Source organism: Somniosus microcephalus, chromosome 4 (assembly GCF_052327205.1).
Source record: "Somniosus microcephalus isolate GS21.2 chromosome 4, FLI_Smic_1.0, whole genome shotgun sequence".
Classification (NCBI taxonomy): Eukaryota; Metazoa; Chordata; class Chondrichthyes; order Squaliformes; family Somniosidae; genus Somniosus; species Somniosus microcephalus.
The window spans coordinates 155384427-155408847 of record NC_140990.1 but is presented as its reverse complement, the minus strand read 5'-3'; the positions used below and the strand labels follow the sequence as shown (position 1 = coordinate 155408847).

Here is a 24421-nt window from a genome sequence, read left to right as displayed (position 1 = left end):
ATTTGCAATCCTCCAGTCCTCTGGCATTTCTCCCATATCTAAGGAGAATTGGAAGATTGTGGCCAGAGCCTCTGCTACACGGGAGCTACATTTTGGACACAGATAATGATGAAAGTAACTAACTGAATTTTTTTTTGGTGTGAGGAGAGTTTGAAGCCAAGTGGAAGGTAATGGCAAATATGGAGTTCAATCCACTGCCGATGGAACTGTGCTGTGTGAACAGATAAGTGAAGGGAGAAAGTAAGAAATGAGAGAACCCACACACACAGACCTGGCCACCCCAGTTATGTTGGCTTTTTGCGGCAAAGTCACACACACAAACGAAACCCGCAACGCTCCTTGTCACCTTGAAGTCAGATTTTGTATATTCAAAGTCAACCAACCAGTTAATTCAATCTACATGAATGGGCTTGGAGGTGGGCCTGTTTTTAGTCATATTTTCCAGTTCAAATATACAGTTCATTAGAATGAATTTCATTAGTTATAATCTTTTTTGAGATTACAGCGTAATCCATAATTGACTTTTGATTGGTAACTTCAAGCCTACACTTTCCCAGTTTTGGCAGCATTAATTTGCCCCTCAAAAAAGTAACTTTATTTTAAAGGAATACTTCAGGCTGTGTGTTGAAATATAACTAATGTGGATTTAGCAACTTGGACGTGTCTGAGGTGCCCTATTGATGAAGACAATTGCTATGCTAACTCAAATCCTTGTTCAATTGTTGTTCTGTGCTGATGTTGGTAACGGTAAAGACACTGATGGTCAGTGTCACTGGGCTAGGCAGGGGGGAAAAAAATACCCAGGCTTCCCACTCCTGATCACTTTCTCGTCGCTCCTGCTAAAAAGTACACGTGTGTGGATGAGAGTGAGGCCTTGGTCTGATGCCCCTGCCCCATGCACTCATGGAGTTACACCCCAGCAACAATCAGTGCCTCCAGGAGAGATAACAAAATGCCTACCAAGCAACCGCGTCATGCTAATCTACTTCTTTTGCTGCCAAAATGTGCTTTAAAGGCAGACTGTGTGTAGACTCTGCCTACAGTGTTTAAGTCCTAATCTGAGTTACTCTACTGGGCATCACAAGATATTTTCATGCTTGTTTTAAAAATCGTGTTCTCTCAAAGGGAGGGAAGAAGGCAAGGGAGAAATTACACGAGAAGTTTTGCAATGATTTTTTAAAAATTCTTAATTCAAAGAATTTGAAAGTGGACAATTACTTGGATTTATGCTTCTCGCACATTAAAAATGCACCATTAATCTTATGTCAGCTGTTTTTTTTCAGATCTTTTGTGGATTCCCGTGTTCAGCCAATTTATGGTGGTACAAATGAAATAATGAAAGAGCTTATTGCTAGAGGAATTGTAAGTGACGAGTAAAATGGCAGCACAAATGGGACCAGCTGTGTTGATAATTGCACGATGATTCTTGTCAAAAGTACCTCGATGGTCTGAAAATTTATATTCCTTATACCTATTAAGTTTGTCCAATGAAATATAATATATATCGACTTCAGGGTTGTTTAAAAATGAGAAACTTGAATATTGATACGAGAACCCAATAGCTTTCTTTCTCCTGTCCCACTTTGATATGCTCTACACAAGGTGACTGGGGTTCGAATGCAGATTCAGTATTCTGTGCCTTAGCTGTATACCATCCAGTGTACTTTTTGTTTACTTGCTGTTTGTGGAACTGTGATAGCAACAGCCAGACTTGTTGATGGTTTCAAGAGCCAACTGCGAGATGTTCCGATTGGTAAAACCTGTCCAAGAATCCGGGTTTTATTGTTGAGGCAGTGAACCAAGATGAAATGTTTGTTTTTCTTTTCTGGCTGAACTGTTAAGCAGCCAAACTAAATGATGTAATAATGTTGAAGAAAGCTGGAACTTGTTAACAATGTTCCATTGAACTTTTTCCCTGAGTTTGATATTTCTTTGTGTGTTTTGTGGGCACTTTTATTTTAAGGTGCTAATGGACACTATTCTGATGTAACCATAACAGAATTAAACACTAATTCTCAGAATTTGGCATAGATTGTTTTCTTAAAAACATGCAGCATGAGAACTTGGGTTCAGCTCAGCCTTTTGTTTGAGTTGAAATGAATGTTTGCTGATGCAATCATGCAATGATTAAACAAACCATCTATGCATTTGAAAGCTCCCCCAGTAGCTGACTTGAGGCAAATAAGGTCCGAGTTCTATTCTTAGTCTGTGCCTTGTTGGGGTGGTATTATGGTGGCTAGAATGGACCAAGGTGCCCCTGATCCGAGAGGGAGAAATCAGCCAGTGACCCTTGCTGGAAAGTGTGTATATATATATGTGTGTGGACCTCTATTCTTGTGCCCTCCATGTTGAATAGCCTGCTGACACTCACTGTCTAGGCTCATACATGAAGAATGGCCATGAGTTACTGGAGGGTGAGCCGCACCTGTGGAACTGTAGCTCAGAGGAGGCAGAGGGAAAGAGAATTGGCAACAAAAAAAATCGAATTTCCCAAAATGCTAATGGTCTGTTCAAATCCCATGGGACACATTTGCTCTTCCACGCAGATGAATTGCAATGTGACTAAATCCTTGAATGTCAAGGACATTGATCTCAATTTCCAGCTGTAAAAAGAATACTTGAATTCATATAATTGATCAAACTGATTTTTATATACAAAGGAATTTTACTTTGAGCTTTCAATAAACATTTATTATTCTTATGTAGTAGTGCCTTCTGTTCTGTTTACTGTAAATTTACAGTCTGTGTTTGGCCAGATTAATAACCGGAATGCAGATGTTTGAGTCTGTATAGGATTCCAGATGGAAAAGATTAAAGGTTGAGACTACATAAAGATTCTGGTTACCTAACACTGATTTGGGGTTTAAATTACATAAAGGAGAATTTTAAAGATGGCCATGTAACCTATTTTAATTTCCATAAATACGTGTTCATAAATACAACATTAATGAACCATTAAAACCAATTCTGCAATGGTGTTCCAGTTCCAAATTGAAATTCGGCTTGTCAATCAATAAACAAGGCTGCTTACAGATTAATACTCTGATCTGGAATTGGATCATTTAAACTGTACTCATTGAAAGTAATTTAATCAGTTTTAATGCATGAATGATTTATTGAAGTACTAACTGTGAATTGCTGTCTGGAGGAAGCAAAGGGAGTTGTAAGCATCACTTATGAGATGGTTTATTCCATCGATTTTATACCAAGTGTAGAGGGAAGATTATGTTTAATGTGATGTTTGTGTTATAAAGTAAGATGCGTCAGCAACATTACAGTTGGCCTTAGCGCCCTTGGTTGGAGAGGGAAAAATCAGCCAGAGTTTCCTGTTGCTTTTTGCTATGCAGTGACACCCTGCCAGAAATGTGTATGTTTGATGTTGGAGGAGGACAAGATCGAACTTGTTGAAAATGACCCTGTGGTCAGAGAGCCTGTCAACACTTGCTCACACTTGAATACTTGGCCATTTGGGTGAGGTACTGAAGGGCTACCAGTGCCCCTGCAACCAACACCTTCAGCAAGTGAAGAAAATTGATGAAGTAAAAAGAAGCGTGTAGCCTGGCTTTTGGTGCTGTTAGGTCTTGTGTGCAAGGATTTATTTTAAGGTAATAATTCCTGGTGAGATGGAGGCAGACATGATGATTATGGAAACCACGGTATGAACTACAAACTTCTGGATTCTGTAGAGCTCAGCTGCCACAGAATAACAACCTTAAACACAGACAAATGTCACTGGCTTTATGCTGTACTGAGGGGTCAAACCCTCAGTTTTAAAAACTCAGTCTGACTTGACATGAATTACCAGCGAAAGGAAAACAAAGAAACAGATAAAGCAACGTACATGGTAAAGCAATTACATGAACTATATCTACTAATGTTAAATAGGATATGGTAGTGTAGTGGCTATGTTACTAGATATGTAATCCAGAGGCCTGGGCTAATAATCCAGAGAACATGAGTCAAATCCCACTATGGCAGTTTGAGAATGTGAATTCAGTTTTTTCTAAAATAAACCTGGAAGTAAAAAGTTGGTATCAGTAAAAGTGACCATGAAGTGATCTGATTGTGTGAAAATCCCAACTAGTCCTTTAGGGAAGGAAACTTGCTGTCCTTACCAATGTTTCCCCTCATTCTTTGAGGAGGTGGGTGACCCCTTTAAGGGGCTGCTTGGCCCATTCACGCGCGAAACTTAACATTGGAAAAGCCAGTCTCTGGCTGCGTGGGACCAGCAGAGAGCTGCGTGGCCACACAGCTTAGAAGGAACGTTGGTCCTTACCCAGTCTGGCCTAAATGCGACACCAGTCCCACACTAACGTGGTTGACTCTTAACTGCCTTCTGAAGTAACAAGTCACTCATTTGTATCAAACTAAGGCGGCGGCCCACCAGCATCTTCTCAGGGCAACGAGGGATGGATAATAAATGCCATCCTTGCCAGCGAGACACACATGTACCAAGAATTTTTTTAAAAATCATAATGGATCATGGTTGTTGCTGATTGGCTAAATTACCCCAGGGAATATCAGAAAAATATCCTACTGCAGTTAAAAAATTGTATTGGTTATAAATACAAGGTAATTGTAACACACACAGCATAGCTGGATTAAATGGAGCCATCAGCCGCGAGAACTATCGCTACAGCTATGAGTGAACAAATGATCTTGATTTCCCCAAATTAAAATCTGTAATGAAACAAAATTTATCAAACCAATTTAGTATAGCTGTTACATGTAGACAAGAAGGCTGAAATTATGCAGGGCAGTTACAATGGGTATTTATTATATTTCTTTCTTTGAAAGATTAGATCAGTTTAGTTTGTTCCTATATTTATGGTCTGAAACTGACAGAAGAATTAATGGCTATGTTCCAAGGGGCTCCACTTGACGAACTTGAGTCTTTGCCTTAGTTTAACTGAGCAGCTAGAGGATCAAAACAACTTGACAAAGGAGCTCTTAAATTCCATTATCTTTTTGGCACTTGGCTGACACCAGGAGCAAACCCCATGAGAAAGCGTGGGTGCGATCTGCATCTTTTTACTCAATTTTCTTGTACACCAATATACTGTGCAATTGGGATACCTCAGTTTCACTGTTTGTTTTATAGTTGCTACTCTCTTCAGCAGCGGGACCACCTGTCATACAGGAAGGATGGCCCTTGTCTTGAAACGTTTTTACAGGTGTTAGCTTGGCTGGCTTACTTCATCTCTTTAGTATTAAGGTGCAAGGGTCAAGGATGTCTCGGAGTGGCTAGAGCATTTTGGAAGGGGAGGGTGAACAGCCAGTTGTCGTGGTGCATATAGGTACCAACGATATAGGTAAAAACTGGGATGAGGTCCTAAAAGCTGAATATAGGGAGTTAGGAGGTAAATTACAAAAATAGGACCTCAAAGGCAGTAATCTCAGGATTGCTACCAGTGCCACATGCTAGTCAGTGTGGAAATAGGATATTTCAGATGAATACGTGACTGGAGGAATGGTGCAAGGGGGAGGGATTCAAATTCCTGGGACATTGGAACCGGTTCTGGGGGAGGTGGGACCAAAAAAGGATGGTTTGCACCTGGGCAGGACTGGGACTGATGTCCTAGTGGGAGTGTTTGCTAGTGCTGTGGAGGAGGGTTTAAACTAAAATGGCAGGGGTTTGGGAACCTGTGCAGGGAGGCAGAGGAAAGGGAAACGAGGATAGAAGCAAAAGACAGGAAGGAGAAAAGCAAAAGTGGCAGTCAGAGTAATCAAGGGTTTAAATCAAACATGGCCACAGTAAATAATAATTCTAAAAGGTCTAACAGTGTTAAAAAAACAAGCCTGAAGGCTTTGTGTCTTAATGTGAGGAGCATTCGTAATAAGGTGGATGAATTAGCTGCGCAAATAGATGTAAACGGATATATGATTGGGATTACGGAAACATGACTCCAGGGTGACCAGGGCTGGGAACTCAACATCCAGGGGTATTCAATATTCAGGAAAGACAGGCAAAAAGGAAAAGGAGGTGGGGTAGCATTGCTGGTTAAAGGGATTAACACAATTGTAAGGAAGGATATTAGCTCTGATGATGTGGAATCTATGGGTAGAACTGAGAAATACCAAGGGATGGAAAATGTTAGTGGGAGTTGTATACTGACCCCCAAACGGTAATGCAGAGGTTGGGGATGACATTAAACGGGAAATTAGAGACGCGTGCAATAAGGGCACAGCAGTTATCATGGGTGACTTTAATCTACATATAGATTGGGCTAACCAAATTAGTAACAATACTGTGGAGGAGGAATTCCTTTATTTAAATTCAGGACCCTAGTCTCTGAGTCAGCTACTTGATTCTGGTTTGCAGCCACTCCTGTATATTTTGCATCTCTTGCCTTTCCACCTGTGTTTTTTCCCCCTTGATTTTCATTCCTTGCCACTTGCACTCATTGGATAGAGCGGGATCCAGTCCTCTTGAAGAGGGCAGGGCACCATGCTGTGTGTTCAATAGGACGGGTGATTGTGCGTGTGTGGAGGAAGGCCACCGTCACACCAGGTGGAGGAACACGTTTCCTGACTGAGAAAATACTCCTATTGATTTGGATCCGTCTATTATCCGGTGCCTTTTAAGTTTGGTTCTGGTGTTGAGATCTGATCAGAACCAGGCGGTGGAACGAATAATTTGAACGGATTTTTATGTCCTGTTCTTTAACGGAATCCACAGAAATCCGTTAGTTATCAATTGAGCCACATTTCATTGCCTGAGGAAGCCTCAAAACAACCAAGAGGAGAAATGACATGAGTAAAGTAAAACTCTGACCTTCCCAATGCTCAGTAGTGATTTGCCCCATATATTTCTTTTAAATGTGTTGTTTCGTAAGGATATGAGCTTCGATAATATGTAGCACAAATTAGAGTTTTTTTAAGGGTGTGTGTAGTTTGTATTGAAATTCACATCCCTTTCCGGTGGAAAAATAGTTTCAGACGGGTTTGATTTTTTGGGAGACGCTGGTCCATTTATAAGAGCGAGTTTTAATGCAGCCAATGCTCGACACTTTACAATGCGTCTTTTATACCCGAGTCACCGACCCGCCCACCTCAACACGGAGCCAGTGTGTGCGTGTTTGTAAATGGAGTGTTTATGCACCAACTCTTTTTAAAACTGAATTGCTCACGTGAAGTTCTTAATTGTAAGTATACATGAACAGGTTGTAGGGTTTCTTTTTTATGTTGTAATAAAACTAGATACAAACATAGTACGTTACTGTATCACACACTGAAAATGTAACAAAGTTCATTTCCAAGTAACGATTCTAATTAAGGAATTGCCGCTGTTCAGCATATCTTAGACCATTTGTATGTGTTAAATTTATGGAAAATTGCACATTTCGCAAGCAATTTAAAATTGAAACGAAAATACTGAGGAAGTAGAATTGCTGCTGATTTTTGCATCCTAAAATTAAAGTAGGATTTAATTGCCTATTTTGTTAGTGTCGCAATGTATATACATTTATTTCCAATTAACGTTTTATTTATTTTTTAAAGTTTGTATTTGTTGAACACTGTGTCATGTAGTAGAAAACGTGACATTTTGGAAACAATTCCCATTTCCAACAGTGTTGGCCAGCTTTAGCTGAGGGTCATTTTCAGGTTGGCAGGCTGCAACCAGTGGGGTACCGCAAGGCCTCAGCTATTTACAATCTATATCAATGACTTAGATGAGGGCACCGAGTGTAATGTATCCCAGTTTGCTGTTATACAAAGTTAGATGGGAAAGTAAGCTGTGAGGAGGACGCAAAGAAGCTGCAAAGGGATATAGACTGGTTAAGTGAATGGGCAAGAACATGGCAAGTGGAATATGATGTGGCGAAATGTGAAGTTATCCACTTTGGTAGGAAAAATAGAAAAGCAGAATATTTTTTAAATGGTGAGAGACTGGGAAATGTTGGTATTCAGAAGGACCTGGGTGTCCTTCTACATGAAACAAAAGTTAACATGCAGCTACAGCAAGCAATGTTTTAAAAATTCTTTCATGGGATGTGGGCGTCACTGGCAAGGCCAGCATTTATTGCCCATCCCTAATTGCCCTAGAGAAGGTGGTGGTGAGCCGCCTTAGTCAGAGTCATAGAGTTATACAGCACAGAAAGAGGTCCTTCGGCCCATCGCATCCATGCCGGCCATCAAGCCCTGTCTAATCTAATCCCATTTTCCAGCATTTGGTCTGTAGCCTTGTATGCTATGGCATTTCAAGTGCTCATCCAAATGCTTCTTGAATGTTGTGAGGGTTCCTGCCTCTACCACCCTTTCAGGCAGTGAGTTCCAGCTTCCAACCACCCTCTGGGTGAAAAAGTTCTTCCTCAAATCTCCTCTAAACCTCCTGCCCCTTACCTTGAATTTATGCCCCCTTGTTATTGACCCCTCTACTAAGGGAAAAAGTTCCTTTCTATCTACCCTATCTATGCCCCTCATAATTTTGTACACCTCAATCAGGTCCCCCCTCAGCCTTCTCTGCTCCAAGGAAAACAACCCCAGCCTGTCCAGTCTTTCTTCATAGCTGAAGCGCTCCATCCCAGGTAACATCCTGGTGAATCTTCTCTGCACCCTCGCCAAAGCAATCACATCCTTCCTATAGTGTGGCGACCAGAACTGCACACAGTATTCCAGCTGTGGCCTCACCAGCGTTTTGTACAGCTCCATCATAATCAAATCAATCAAAATCAAATCAAATCAACTTTTATTGTCATTGTTAGTGCACAAGTGCAGTACAATGAAATGTAGGCTTGCGGCTCCCGAGAGTGTACAATTTGGATTAGGACACTTAAACATTCAACATACATTTATACATTTGGCTTGCAGTATATTAGCATAAATATGACCATAATAAAGTGCATTGGCAGATGTGCAGGCTTTAGTGTTTATTTGTGGAGTTCAGTAGGGTGACAGCCCTGGGAAAGAAGCTGTTCCTAAATCTGGTCGTACGGGTGCGAATGCATCTGTAGCGTCTTCCAGATGGTAGGAGGGCGAACAGACTGTGGCTGGGGTGGGTAGGGTCTTTGATGATGGACCGTGCCCTCCGTAGGCAGCGTTTCTGATATATATGCTCTATGGTCGGTAGCCGGGTGCCGGTAATGCGTTGGGCAGTTTTGACTACCCGCTGCAGGGCTTTCCGGTCATGGGAGCTACAGCTGCCATACCATACCGTGATACAGTTTGTCAGGATGCTCTCTATAGTGCAGCGGTAGAAGTTAGAGAGGATCAGGGGTGACAGATTACATCCCTTCAGCCTCCAAGAAATATAGGCGCTGCTGGGCCTTCTTCACCAGAGAGGAGGTGTTGAGGGACCAGGAGAGGTCTTCCGTGATGTGGACTCCGAGGAACTTAAAGCTGGCCACCCTTTCCACCTCCGCCCCATTGATGTGGATGGGGGTGTGACTTCCGCCTTTGGACCTCCCTGCCCTTATATGCTATGCCTCGGCTAATGAAGGCAAGTATCCCATATGCCTTTTTAACCACCTTATCCACCTGTTCTGCTGCCTTCAGGGATCTATGTACATGCACACCAAGGTCCCGCTGATCCTCTGTCTTTCCTAGGGTCTTACCATTCATTGTGTATTCCCTTGCCTTGTTAGTCCCTCCAAAATGCATCACCTCACACTTTTCAGGGTTAAATTCCATTTGCCACTGTTCCGCCCATCTGACCAACCCATCTATATCATCCTGCAGACTGAGGCTACCCTCCTCGCTATTTACCACCCCACCAATTTTCGTGTCATCTGCGAACTTACTGATCATACCTTTTACATTCACATCCAAATCATTAATGTAGACCACAAACAGCAAGGGACCCAGCACCGATCCCTGCAGTACCCCACTGGACACAGGCTTCCAGTCACAAAAACAACCTTCGACCATCACCCTCTGCCTTCTGCCACTAAGCCAGTTTTGGATCCAATGTGCCAAGGCACCCTGGATCCCATGGGCTCTTACCTTCTTGACCAGTCTCCTGTGCGGGACTTTATCGAAAGCCTTACTGAAATCCATGTATACCACATCCACTGCACTACCCTCATCCACACACCCAATCACCCCCTCTCAAAATTCAATCAAATTGGTCAGACATGATCTTCCCTTGACAAAGCCATGCTGACTATCCCTGATTAATCCTTGCCTCTCCAAGTGAAGACTAATTCTGTCCCTCAGAATTTTTTCCAATAATTTTCCTACCACTGATGTTAGGCTCACTGGCCTGTAATTCCCTGGTTTATCCCTACTACCCTTCTTGAATAATGGTACTGCGTTAGCTGTTCTCCAGTCCTCTGGCACCTCCCTTGTGGCCAGAGAGGTTCTGAAAATTTGTGTCAGAGCCCCTGCAACCTCCTCCTTTGCCCCTCACAGCAGCCTGGGATACATCTCGTCCGGGCCTGGGGAATTATCCACTTTTAAGCCTGCTAAAAACCGCTAGTACCTCCTCCCTCTCGATGCTAATATGTTCAAGTATATCACAGTCCCCCTGCCTGATTTCTATGTCTACATCGTCCTCCTCCATAGTGAATACAGATGCAAAAACTTCATTTAAAACCCCACCTACATCTTCTGGCTCCACACACAGATTGCCACTTTGGTCCCTAATGGGCCCTACTCTTTCCCTAGTTATCCTCTTGCTCTTAATTATACTTATAAAACACCTTTAGGATTTTCCCTTATTTTGCTCACCAGTGTTATTTCATGGCCCCTCCTCGCTCTCCTAATTTCTTTTTTAAGTATCCCCCTGCACTTTTTATACTCCTCTAGGGCTTTCTCTGTCTTTAGTCCTTTGTATCTGCCAAAAGCCCCCCTTTTTTTCCTAATCCATTCTCATATATCCCTTGACATCCAAGGTTCCCTGGGCTTGTTGGTCCCACCCTTGACCTTTACAGGAACATGTTGCCATTGTACTCTCTCAATTTCCTTTCTGGAAGACTCCCATTGCTCTGATGTGGATTTTCCTACAAGTAGCTGATCCCAGTCCACTTTGGCCAGATCCTGCCTTATCATATTAAAATCGGCCTTCCCCCAATTTAGAACCTTTATTTCCGGTCCATCTCTGTCCTTTTCCATGACTACCTTAAATCTCACCGAATTATGGTCACTGTCACCAAAGTGCTCACCTACTAACACTTCTACCACATTCCCTAGAATTAGGTCCAGTACCGCCCCCTCTCTTGTAGGACTTTCTACATGCTGGCTCAAAAAGCTCTCCTGGATGCACTTTAAGAATTCTGCACCCTCTAAGCCTTTCACACTCTGACTATCCCAGTTAATATTGGGGAAGTTGAAATCCCCCACTATTATTACCCTATTATTTGCACATTTCTCAGAGATTTGCCTACATATCTGTTCCTCTATCTCCCCCTGACTGTTTGGGGGCCTATAGTACACGCCCAGCAAAGTGCTTGCCCCCTTTTTGTTTTTAAGTTCTACCCATATGGCCTCATTAGATGAACCTGTTAATATATCATCCCTCCTTACAGCAGTAATTGACTTCTTAATTAATATTGCGACACCCCTCTTTTACGCCTGAAGATTCTATACCCCGGAATATTGAGCTGCCAGTCTTGCCTCTCTCTCAACCATGTCTCCGTGATAGCAACAATATCATACTCCCATGTGTTCATCAACACCTTCAGTTCATCTACCTTATTTGCAAGACTCCTTGCATTAAAATAAATGCCATCCAGCCTTGCCCTACTCCCTTGTGCCGTTACATATTTGCTCTACCTTCCAAGCTGACTTGTTTTTTCCTCTATATTTGGCTGTACATCACCCCTATTATAGCTCCACTCTGTATCCCACCCCCCTGCCAAGTTAGTTTAAACCCCCCCCCCCCCCCAACAGTGCTAGCAAACCTCCCCGCAAGGATATTTGTCCCGTTCTGGTTCTGCAACCCGTCCGACTTGTACAAGCCCCACCTTCCCCAGAAGCAGACCCAGTGATCCAGGAAACTAAAGCCCTCCCTCCTGCACCAACTCTTTAGCCACGCATTCATCTGCTCTATCCTCCTATTCCTATACTCACTAGCACGTGGCACCGGGAGTAATCCAGAGATTACAACCTTTGAGGTCCTGCTCTTTAATCTGCTACCTAGCTCCCTAAATTCTTGCTGCAGGACCTCATCCCTCTTCCTACCCATGTTGTTGGTCCCAATGTGAACCACGACCTCTGACTGTTCACCCTCCCCCTTCAGAATGCCCTGTAGCCGTTCAGTGACATCCTTGACCCTGGCACCAGGGAGGCAACAAACCATCCTGGAGTCACGTCTACGGCCACAGAAACGCCTATCTGTTCCCCTTACGATAGAATCCCCTACCACTATTGCTCTCCCACTCTTTTTCCTCCCTTCCTGAGCAGCAGAAGCACCCCTGGTGCCAGGAAGTTGGCTGCTGCTGCCTTCCCCTGGTAAGTCATCCCCCTCAACAGTATCCAAATTGGTATACCTATTTGAGAGGGGGATGGCCACAGGGGTCCCCTGCATTACCTGCCTGCTTCTACTGCTCTGCCTGATGGTCACCCATTTCCCTTCTGCCTGTGCAGCTCTTATCTGCGGTGTGACCAACTCGCTAAATGTGTTATCCACGACCCTCTCAGCATCGCGAATGCTCCAAAACTCATCCATCCGCAGCTCCAGCGCCTCAGTGCGGTCTGCTAGTAGCTGCAGCTGGATACATTTCCGGCACACATGGTCGTCAGGGACACTGGCAGTGTCCCTGAATTCCCACATAGCGCAAGTGGAGCATAACACGGGGCTGAGCTGTCCTGACATGACTTACCCTTTAATTAATTTAAATTAATTCAATACCACCAATTAAAGATATACTCTAGGGCGCTTGTATGGCAGAAGACCTTCTTGAACTGCTGCAGTCTGTCTGGTGAAGGTACTCCCACAGTGCTGTTAGTGAGGGAGTTCCAGGATTTTGATCCAGTAATGATGAAAGAACAGTGATATATTTCCAAGGCAGGATGGTGTGTAACTTGGAGGGGAACTTGCAGGAAATGGTGTTCCCACACGCCTGCTGCCCCTGTCCTTCTAGGTGGTAGATGTCGGGGTTTGGGAGGTGCTGTTGAAGAAGCCTTGGCGAGTTGCTGCAGTACATCTTGTAGATGGTACACACTGCAGCCAAAGTGCGCCGGTGGTGGAGAGAGTGAATGTTTAAGGTGGTGGTGGGTTGCCAATCAAGCGGGCTGCTTTGTCCTGGATGGTGTCGAGCTTCTTGAGTGATGTTGGAGCTGCACTCATCCAGGCAAGTGGAGAGTATTCATCACACTCCTGCCTTGTGCCTTGTAGATGGTAGAAAGGCTTTGGGGAGTCAGGAGGTGAGACACCTGCTGAAGAATACCCATTCTCTGACTTGCTCTTGTGGCCACAGTATTTATGTGGCTGGTCCAGTTAAGTTTCTGGTCAATGGTGACCCCCCAGGATGTTGATGTTGGGGGATTCAGTGATGGTAATGCGGTTGGATGTCAAGGGGTGGTGGTTAGACTCTCTTTTGTTGGAGATAGTCTGGCACTTGTGTGGTGTGAATGTTACTTGCCACTTATCAGCCCAAGCCTGAATGTTGTCCAGGTCTTGCTGCATGCGGGTGCAGACTGCTTCATTATCTGAGGAGTTGTGAATGAAACTGAACACTGTGCAATCATCAGCGAACATCCCCACTTCTGACCACCTGATGGCGAGAAGGTCATTGATGAAGCAACTGAAGATGGTTGGGCCTGGGACACTGCCCTGAGAAACTCCAGCAGCAATGTCCTGGGGCTGAGATGATTGACCTCCAACAACCACAACCATCTTCCTTTTGATGGGTATGACTCCAGCCAGTGAAGAGTTTTCCATTTGATTCCCATCGACTTCAGTTTTACTAGGGCTCCCTGATGCCACACTCGGTCAAATGCTGCCTTGATGCCAAGGACAGTCACTCTCACCTCTCCTCTGGAATTCAGCTCTTTTGTCCATGTTTGGACCAAGGATGTAATGAGGTTTGCAGCCGAGTGGTCCTGGCAGAACCCAAACTATGCAGCAGTGAGCAGGTTACTGGTGAGTAAGTGCCACTTGATAGCACTGTCGAGGACACCGTCCATCACTTTGCTGATGATTGAGAGTAGACTGATGGGTGGTAATTGGCAAGATTGGATTTGTCCTGCTTTTTGTGGGCAGTTTTCGGGTAGATGCCAGTGTTGTAGTTGTACTGCAACAGCTTGGCTAGAGGCGCGGCTAGTTCTGGAGCACAAGTCTTCAGCACAATAGCCGGGATGTTGTTGTGGCCCATAGCCTTTGCTGTATCCAGTGTGCTCGGCTGTTTCTTGATATCATGTGGAGAGAATCGAATTGGCTGAAGACTGGCTTCTGTGATGGTGAGGACATCAAGAGGAGGCTGATATAGATCATCCACTCAGCACTTCTGGCTGAAGATGGTCACAAACCCCTTGTTTTTCTGCACTTACGTGCTGGGCTCCGCAATCATTGAGGATGGGGATATTCATGGAGCCTCCTCCTTCAGTTAGTTGTTTAATTGTGCACCACCATTCATGACTGGATGTGGCAGGACTGCAGAGCTTTGATCTGATCCATTGGTTGTGGGGTTGTTTAGCGCTGTCTATAGCATGCTGCTTCTGCTGTTTAGTAGTCCTGTGTTGCAGCTTCCCCAGGTTGGCACCTCATGTTTAGGTACGCCTGGTGCTGCTCCTGGCATGCTCTTCTGCCTTCCTCATTGAACAAGGGTTGGTCCCCTGGCTTGATGATGATGGTAGAGTGAGGGATATGCCGGGCCATGAGTTTGCAGATTGTGGTGGAATACAATTCTGCTGCTGATGGCTCACAGTGCCTCATAGATGCCCAGTTTTGAGTTGCTAGATCTGTTCTGAATCTACCCCATTTAGCACAGTCCACACAACATGATGGAGGGTGTCCTCGGTGTGAAGACAAGACTTCGTCTCCACAAGGACTGAGCGGTGGTCACTGCTACCAATACTGTCATGGACAGATGCATTTGCGACAGGTAGATTGGTGAGGACGAGGTAAAGTATGTTTTCCCCCACATGTTGGTTCTCCACCATCTGCTGCAGGCCCAGCCTGGTAGCTATGTCCTTCAGGACTTGGCCTGCCCGGTCAGTAGTGGTGCTACCGAGCCACTCATGGTGATGGACATTGAAGTTCCCCACCCAGAGTACATTCTGTGCCCTTGCTACTCTGTGCTTCTTCGAAGTGGAGTACTGATTCATCAGCTGAGGGAGGGCGGTAGATGGTAATCAGCAGGAGGTTTCCTTGACCTGATCCCTTGAAACTTCATGGGGTCCGGAGTCAATGTTGAGGACTCCCAAGGCCAATCCCTCCTGAATGTGGTGCCACCTCTGCTGGTTCTGTTCTACCGGTGGGACAGGACATACCCAGAGATAGTGATGGAAGTGTTTGGGACAGTAGGAAAGCAAATAGTATGTTGTCCTTTGGAAATTATATAGGGCCTTGGTGAGACCACACCTGGAGTAGTGTACAATTTTGGTCTCCTTACCTAAGGAAGGAGTGCAACAAGGTTCACCAGACTGATTCCTGGGATGAGGGGATTGTCCTATGAGGTGAAATTGAGTGGGCTAGGCCTATATTCTCTAGAGTTTAGAAGAATGAGAGGTAATCTCATTGAAACATCTAAAATTCTTAAGGGGCCTGACAGGGTAGATGCAGGGAGCATGTTTCCCCTGGCTGGGGAGTCTACAAACAGAGGTCACAGTCTCAGAATAAGGGGTCAGCCATTTAGGACTGAGATGAGGAGGAATTTCTTCACTCAGAGGGTGGTGAATCTTTGGAATTCTCTACCACACAGGGCTGTGGCTGCTCAGTTGTTGAGTATATTCAAGGCTGAGGTCAATAGATTTTTGGATGGGGGAGAGTGCAGGAAGGTGGAGATGAGCTACAAGATCAGCCATGATCCTATAGTTGGAGCAGGCACGATGGGCCGAATGCCCTACTCCTCCTATTTCTTATGTTCTTAGATGCTGGAGAAGCAGAACTTCTGAAAAACGGAAAACAAATCGGCAATGTGGGCATTTCAACCCATTTAAAAAAAAAAATCGAAATAAAAAAAAAAATCGAAATAAGAGCCTTGTGCAGACTGCTTTTGACAGACGAGCTTGCAAAGGATTCGGATTTCCAGCATCTGCAGTATTTTGCTATCGAGCTTGCAAAGGTTGTTGGAAAGATCAGTGAGGAGCGCCGTCAATTACCGCTCATTATAACGCCTGGGCTGGAGGCAGGTGGGGCGGAACCAGTGCTCTCATTGGCTGCTTCCATGGGCATTGGGGGGGGGGGGGGACGGTGATTGGCAGGTTTGACATTCCGCCCCTGCGCGGCCACGCTGCGCCGATTGGGCAATTCTTGAACGTCACGTGGGGGGAGGCACGAATCTCGCTTAGTGGCTCGTCTGGGACATCAGTCAGGAACGCCAGCTTGTTTGTGCCGCCCCCTGCGCTGAAGCGTTGTGACGGGGGGAGGGAAGCTAACAGCTGCTGCTGGCAGCGAGCGAGCAGTCAGTCAGTCTGTCACCGACCGAATCAGTCAGGCTGGCGGAGCTTCTCGCAAAACAACAACAGGCGCCATTTCTACAGGCACCGAGACGTCGAAGTGGGTTTATTTAAAAAAATATATAAAGTCGTGGACATTTCCGTTCTGTATCGAAATATTTTTTCGATTAAAAAGCTGGCTTTTATTTCGGCCGTGGGAAGAGAGCGAAGTCTCGGAGCGTTTATGTGCCAGAGGAGCCGAGGGCGAGCCGCGTCCGTTTCCCCCCCCCCGAAGCTTGGTGTTGCTCGCGCTGCGGTAAACAGAGCCCGAGGGCGGGGCCGAGCTGGCCGGCCGGCCGGATCACGTGGTAAGTTTTATTCAGCCTCCCGCTCGCCGCCAGCCTCAGTCGGCGCGCTGGCAGCGGCCGAGCGGGAGGGCTTCGCGGGCTAGGCACACCGCTGGGTTAGCGACTGAGAGAAACGGCTTGCATTTATACAGCGCCTTTCAGGACGTCCCAAAGCACTTTACAGCCCATGAAGAACTTTTTTGAAGTGTAGTCTTGTTATAATGTAACGGTTGGGCTCAGTGACCCTGATCGCCAAAAGGTGACCCCTCCCCGTCTTGGCTGTGATGCCCCTTACCTCAGTAGAATTGACTAGTACTATAAATTATATACTTTTGGGATGTTTCCTACAATAAACGTTGGCTGTTATACTTTAAAATAATTCAGCAAAAGTGTATTTTTAAAGTTTTGTGACGGGCACTTACCAGAGTAAATGTGTATATTTTGAAATGTTAACATTAGGATGTTCATTTTATTTACGTAGACTATTTTAAAAATAGTGAAAAGTGCTTCATTAGCATTTGGAAAGATTGTGATGCGTTCCTTCTTCACAATTTATCCTTTAAGGAAAGATATTTCTTTTCTGTTGCCCAAATGAAAGCATGAAAGATTTTTATTTATAAAGCGCCTTTCACGACCACCAGACATCCCAAACCGCTTTACAGTCTATAAAGTACTTTTTGAAATATTGTCACTGTTGTAATGTAGGAAACGCAGCAGCCAATTTTGTGCACAGCAAGCTCCCACAAACAGCAATGTGATAATGACTGCATTTGTTCTGTTGATTGAGCAATGACTATTGGCCAGGACACCGGTCAATAGCTCCCCTGCTCTTCTTAGAAATAGTGCCATGAGATCTTTTACATCCACCTGAGGGAGCAGACGGGGTCTCGGTTTAACGTCTCATCCGAAAGACGGCACCTCTGACCGTGCAGCACCCCCTCAGCTCGGCACTGCACTGGAGTGTCAATCTAGATTTTTGTGCTCAAGTCTCTGGAGCGAGACTTGAACTCACAACCTTCTGACTCAGGCGAGAGTGCTACCAGCTGAGCCGCAGCTGACACTCTAATGTTTGTACAGTGTTAGCTGTGGTGCAGTTTGAATATGTTTATTATAGATAGTGAGGTTTTTGTAAATGAGTCAAATTGTTTTGGAAAATTATAATGGAAAATTCTGGAATTTTAGGAAATTGGGAACAGGAGGAGGCCATTCAGCCTCTTGAGCCTGTTCCACAATTGAATTCGATCATAGCTGATCTGTATCTTAACTCCATCTACCTGCCTTAGTTCTGTAACCTTTAATAACCTTGCCCAATAAAAATCTATTATCAGCTTTTAAATTTTCAATTGACCCCCAATCACAACAGCTTTTTGGGGTAGAGTGTTCCAGATTTCCACTACCCTTTGTGTGAAGTACTTTCTGACATAACCCCTGAATGGCCTAGCTCTAACTTTAAGGTTATGCCCCCTTGTTCTGGACTCCACCACCACCACCCCCCCCCCCCCTCCCCCCCCCCCCCCCCCCCCTACCACCAGCAGAAATAGTTTGTCTAAATTTCAGAAACCGTGGTGTGAATTTGAAAGAAATTGAGTACTGAATTTGTATTTGGAACAGTAATTTTGGGGTGGGTGGAATTATATAACTCGCCTAATGCACTTAAAAGTCATAGATTTGATCTTGTCGCTTCCATGGCATAACCAGGTCACGTTACAATGTCCTGAGCTTTGATTTCAATGATTAATCGGTCAGGGAATTGGAAGCTAGTGTTTTAGGAGCAAGAATGTCTTGCTGCAGTTGTACAGGGCCTTGGTGAGACCACACCTTGAGTATTGTGTGCAGTTTTGGTTGCCTTATCTGAGGAAGGATGTTCTTGCCATGGAGGGAGTGCAGCGAAGATTCACCAGACTGATACCTGGGATGGCAGGAATGACGTATGAAGAGAGATTGGGTCGATTAGGCTTATATTCGCTAGAGTTTAGAAGAATGAGAGGGGATCGCATTGAAACTTATAAAATTCTAACAGGACTAGACGCAGGAAGGATGTTCCCAATGGCGGGGGAGTCCAGAACCAGGGGTCACAGTCTAAGGATAAGGGGTAAGCCATTTAGGACAGAGATGAGGAGGAATTTCTTCACCCAGAGAGTGGTGAACCTGTGGAATTCTCTACTACAGAAGGCAGTTGAGGCCAACTTATTAAATATATTCAAGAAGGAGTTAGATATATTTCTTAAGGCTAAAGGGATATGGGGAGAAAGCAGGGACAGGGTACTGAATTTGGATGATCAACCATGATCTCATTAAATGGCGGAACAGGCTCGAGGGGCCGAATGGCCTACTCCTGCTCCTATCTTCTATATTTCAAGGTGTGGGGGCCATCTCCAGAATGGATGGTTGGGGTGCTAGAGGCATGGGAAAGAAAAGTAAGTAAAGTATTTAGTTGTGGAAGTTAAAATGCAATAATTAAAATGTACTCTGCCAGCTCTCTGAAAATAATATACAAGAATAAATTACTTTAATTAGAATACAATTGAATTTCCGTCATTCCCAGGTCACTTTGATGACCGGGACATTTACCTGCATCCCAGAACAGTTCCATGGCCAGTCATTAAAATGTTCGGTGAGGCAATCCAGAGCTGCCTTAGCCCAGAAAGTTCCCTGCTTTTTGAGCGCGGAGCGATACTCGGGTAATGTTTCTTTCCTTCCCCAGTAACGGATGGATGGCTTCTCATTGTCTTTCAGGCTCATAGACGGGTTCCATTCAAATATATGACTTGAAATTGATGGACACGCATTGTTTATTTTTCTATACTGCAAGTTACAATTCTGTATATGGTCATATTACGTCACTGTTTCAGCACAAAGTACCTGTCCTTGAGCTGGCACTAATCATAGAATCTAGCAGCACAGGAGGCCATTTGGCCCATCGTGCCTGACCCGGCTCTTTAAAAGAGCTATCCAATTACACCCACTCCGCTGCTCTTTCCCCATAGCCCTGCAAATGTCTCTTTTTCAAGTATTTATTGAATTCCCTTTTGAAAGTTACTTTTGAATCTGCTTCCACCACCCTTTCGGGCAGTGCATTCCAGGTCATCACAACTCGCTGCGTTTATAAAAAAAAAAATCTCCTCATCTTGCCCCTGGCTCTTTTCCAATTACCTTAAATCTGTGTCTTCTGCCACTGGAAACAGTTTCTCCCTATTTACTCTATCAAAACCCTTCATGATTTTGAATGCCTGTATTAAATCTCCTCTTGACCTTCTCTACCTAAGGAGATCAATCCCAACTTCTCCAGTCTTTCCATGTAACTGCAGTCCCTCATCCCCAATAAGTTTGTTTAAAACATAAAGCATCATCATGAGGGTGTTATTTAAGATCCTTGAAGCACACTTCTGATTTAAGCGTTGAAAATTATGTCTAACTGCATTTGAAGTTGATTATCACTTTCCTGGGCAAGAGAATTATCCTTGATGCTCATGTAAGTTATCTCCATCCATCAACATGGTGAATTCGATCATTTTATAAATGTGCTGTACTTAACTTTTTTTTCCACTGAGCCATCTTTGATATACTTGGGAACCAGTGGTTATTTGCAAAAGCTGTATATTAAAGTTTAAGTAGTAAGCAGATACAGTATATAGACAAGCATTTTAAATTGAGGTTAGTCATTTGCAGTTAACTTTGACTGCATACTTTGAAATGTTTGTGTTGAGGGGTTCGAGGTTTATAGAGAACAGTTCTGGGAGCAGCTTGTTAAAGCCTAAATGTACAGTCTGCTTATGTCAACTGAGGCTTCAAATATTTTGCTGTGCCATTGAATTTTTATTTACTCTCTTTCGTAGGGGCAACATTTTTATTGCAGTGGGACTGGTGGGGCAACGCTGCATGGCTACAATGGCTCCTGCTCTCACAGAAACGGCCACAGAGGCACATGGATTCCAGCTGTCGTCGTCCTCCTTACCTTCCAGTTCCATTGAACCTGACACATTTATGCACAAGAATGACACCGCTGCGGAGCAGAAGCTAAATGGGGACCGTGACACACAATCTGTTTGGTCTCTTGCTTATCCACGTGCAGCACATGGTCTTGGCAGCGATGCAACTGATTTGAAACATGTACCTTACGGATCTGCAATAGTACACTCCTCAATCCCGAATAATGCAGCATTGTTAACCAGTACTAATTCTCTACTGGACATACTGTCTTTAAACTATAACCTTACTCGTCGGAAGAAATTGTTCAACAAAAACTCTCCAGTCATTCTTGCCAAAAAAAAATTATCTTGTGATAGAACTAAGCAAACATCTGCTTCTAATGCTAGCAAAATGTATGTTGTACCTGAAGCAAAGCTAAGTAGTAATAAAAATGGTATGAAAGGCTTAAGCTGCCAGAATAGCAGTCCTTTGAAGTGTGAGGGCGTGTTAACCGCTGCTAGTGAGATGAATTTGGCTTGTGATTCAGTTTCAGAGAACCTTGACGCTCCTGGTGGCATAACTTCAAATCAAAAAGCAGAGTTGAAACCAACCAAAGCAAACAAAACTTGGGGTACTGTACCAACAGTGGATGCCGCTCAGAGTGGAAATACATTGAGTAGTGTCAGGCAATCGGCCCAGCAGGGAAAACAAGAAAAACGACTCGGTGATTCCACAAGTGCAAGGGAAACTGAAATGAATACTCAGCTGCTTGAGTGCCTTGGCAGACAGCAAGAGCTAGCTAAAAAGGCCAGCAGACTTCAAAAACGTTTGCAGATAATACAGGCAAAACATGTTGAGCACCATGTTAAGTACAAAATGCAAGAGTTGATAGAATCCCAGCACCAAAGGCAGAAGGGAATAAGCAAATTCGACAGTTCACAAACTAAGCCTGCCTTTTTGGCTGGAATAAAGCACGGTGACGGTGTGCAGATGGGGTTCATTTCAAATCCCGTCAACTCTGAACTCTATGAGTATACGTGTTTTTCAAAAGCACTGCTTTCGCACGTAGAAGCAAATGTGGATTCCGATGCAACTGGAAGTAGCACAGATGAGGATTCAGATAGCGAAGAGATTTCATTGAAGAGGAATACACCAGCGTAAGTAGAATTGTTGTTAATGTCGTCTTTTCCATTGTCAATTCTAGCCGAGTGGATTAGCTGCAACCCGTAACAGACCGTATACGCTGTTGGAGTCTTTTTGTAATTTTTATTCCACAAAGTGACAGGCTGCAAACCAGGGGGAGCTCCTGTAAATCAGGTCACTTCAACAAAGCAAAAGGTTTCCATAAGATGGAGTATAGGTACAATAGGAAATGGTTTAGAGAGCACAGAAAAATTATAGACTTCTGTGTGAACGTTTTATGGACTATAGATTGTTGAATCATTGTAACAGTTCTATCAAATAATCAGCTTTAAATATCAGCAGATTGGAATATTTTAAAATGTAGAATATTGGATATTTTGGGGTAAACTAAGTGTGCTATATGGTGGGTGACGAGCTCAGCAAATTTGTAACTGGGTCAGAAAAAAGGGTTGGCTAAAATTACATTTTGAAATCACCTAGGAATGGAAAGGTTTGGAGCTGATTTGGAACAGTTATTTAAACAAGTAGCATATACATCAAAGATGCAGTTTTATTATGTTAAAGGCGCTATATAAGTAGTTGTTACTAGCACTTTTGTGTTACTGCTGTGCATCAACTTGAAATGACAGCATCACTCCAGAGTCAAGTGCTGAATCTTGGAGACAACAGTGAGGCCCTCTCGGGAAAGCTGTTTTGCACTTTTTGAGCTTAACACCATGTGGCTGTAACTCCAGTGTGGTTTCAAGCTAGGTTTAGAAAATGTTCGGGCGCTCTCTTTGAACCTACTCGGCACTTGAGCAGAGTCACCTTCGTATTTTGAGAAAACGGGTGCTTTCGCCTGCATTCTCGAAACAAAAATGTAGTGTCTGAGAGTGGAGCCGTGCACATGGAGATCTAAATGTGTAAGCATGCATACGCAGAGCCGTTTTCTTCTGGTGGATGGAGTGTGATTCCCCAGCCGCAGTACTGACTCCAGTATCTCTGACTGCAAATCGCACTCTGCACTCACTGTCTTGGACCACGAGTACAACATAACTGCGGCACAATCGTGTGAAAACAAGCTGCTTGCAAGAGTCTTTAAGTCTGCTGATTTGCAAACTATTCAAAGCAGTGATTACAGATTGCCACTGGTGATGTTTGAGAGAAGTAATTTGATGTGAATTCAATTCAATTCAATTTATTTGCCATATGTAACCAGTACAAGTACAATGGAATGCTTACTCCCCGTAGGGACACGTCAGCTATTCTTACAGCACCGTGTTCAGAAAGTCAGTTCAATGGCTTCCAGTGGCAGTGGGAGCACGATGTCCCTCAGCCGCTCCGTCCTCCTCGTCACCGCGGCCTCCTCACTGTTGCCGGCTCCACGTGTGGTGGCCTTCTCACGATCCGACCTCTGGCCGCCATGCCCGGCTCCCCTCCTCCCAGTCGGACTGCGAGCTTCCCGCCAAGGAGCTGCCGGCCGACGTGCTGTAGCGGGTCGTCGTGGCTGCTGCTCGTTGCGTTGCGTTGCGCTGCGCTGCCTCCGCCCGACTCGCCGAACACATCGTCGGGATGTGAATGCTCTGGTCGCCGCGGCCGCCTCCTCACCTTCGCCGGCTCCACGGTCCGACGGCCTGGGGCCTGCTTCTCCCGCTCATGGTCCGGCCTCTGGCCGCCATGCTCGGCTCCCCTCCTCCCAGTCGGAATGCTTTCCCGCCGAGGAGCTGCCGGCTGACGTGCTCCAGCGGGTCGTCGTGGCTGCTGCTCGCTGCCTCTGCCCGACTCGCCGAACACTTCGCTCCGGTTGCGGGAGCGAGCGGCGAGAGCGGGCCACCCGAAGCAGGGAGAGCGCGCTAGCACCGGACCGTCTCGGCTGCCATCTTGACTCTTTTGAAGTGTTTTGGCTTATTTTTCCTATCGTGCTCTGGTATCAACATGTTAAATAAACCCAGTGCAAATACTGCAGTGTTGTATGCTTGTAATGAATGAAATGCTCAGTTTGTAAGGTATAAAGTGTTTACATGTGTTCCAGACACCTTTGCAAAATATCTTATTTAGCAGATGTAGTGAATTCTCACCAGACATGCCATGGTTTTTTAGATCTCACTTTGAAAGTCAATTGATATGAAAATCACAATGTGGTTAATGAATTTAGCAACGTAAGTAAGTTGCCCTGATGAATGTTTGCAGTCTGACAGTAATTGTGATGGAATCTTGCTCAGTGACTTGGTAGTTATTGTCTAGTTGGTGCATAAAAAAATCCTGCTGACTGATTTAATTGAAAATTCAGCCATCTTGATTGTCAGTAGGATTATATATAATTAAGTTTTGTTGTAAAATATATCTACTTTTAATTGTACAAGTAGGGAAGTGATGTTCGGGCTTGTCGTTGTGAAGACCCTTGAGACCGTTATGTAGCAATAAATCTGAAACCGAAACGATTCGAAACACTCAGCAGATAAATCTGTGTCTGTAGAGAGAACAGACAAGTTAACAACATTTTAGATATGGATCTGCTGTCAGAACTGGAAGAAATTACAGATGAACAAGGAGAAGGGGAAAGG

At 44.6% G+C, this 24421-nt stretch overlaps 2 protein-coding genes across 7 annotated transcripts in view; both read left to right on the top strand.

Moving 5' to 3' along the window:
- Nucleotides 1-2701, top strand: part of acadl (acyl-CoA dehydrogenase long chain) — a 53563-nt gene extending 50862 nt beyond the window's left edge. The window contains exon 7 of the mRNA XM_085985376.1: nt 1284-2701. Coding sequence (XP_085841502.1) covers nt 1284-1377 — 94 coding nt within the window. The 3' untranslated portion in view covers nt 1378-2701. The remainder of the gene's footprint in view (nt 1-1283) is intronic.
- A 13677-nt stretch (nt 2702-16378) lies between these two features.
- Nucleotides 16379-24421, top strand: part of kansl1l (KAT8 regulatory NSL complex subunit 1-like) — a 125385-nt gene continuing 117342 nt past the window's right edge. For 2 of the 6 annotated variants that reach the window (XM_085985373.1, XM_085985372.1), the window contains exons 1-2: nt 16383-16847; nt 20663-21892. In XM_085985373.1, the coding sequence (XP_085841499.1) occupies nt 20706-21892 (1187 nt within the window). In that variant the 5' untranslated portion in view covers nt 16383-16847; nt 20663-20705. Of the gene's footprint in view, nt 16848-20662; nt 21893-24421 lie in introns of all 6 variants that reach the window. The other 4 variants (XM_085985375.1, XM_085985371.1, XM_085985374.1 and 1 more) reach the window with 4 other exon arrangements.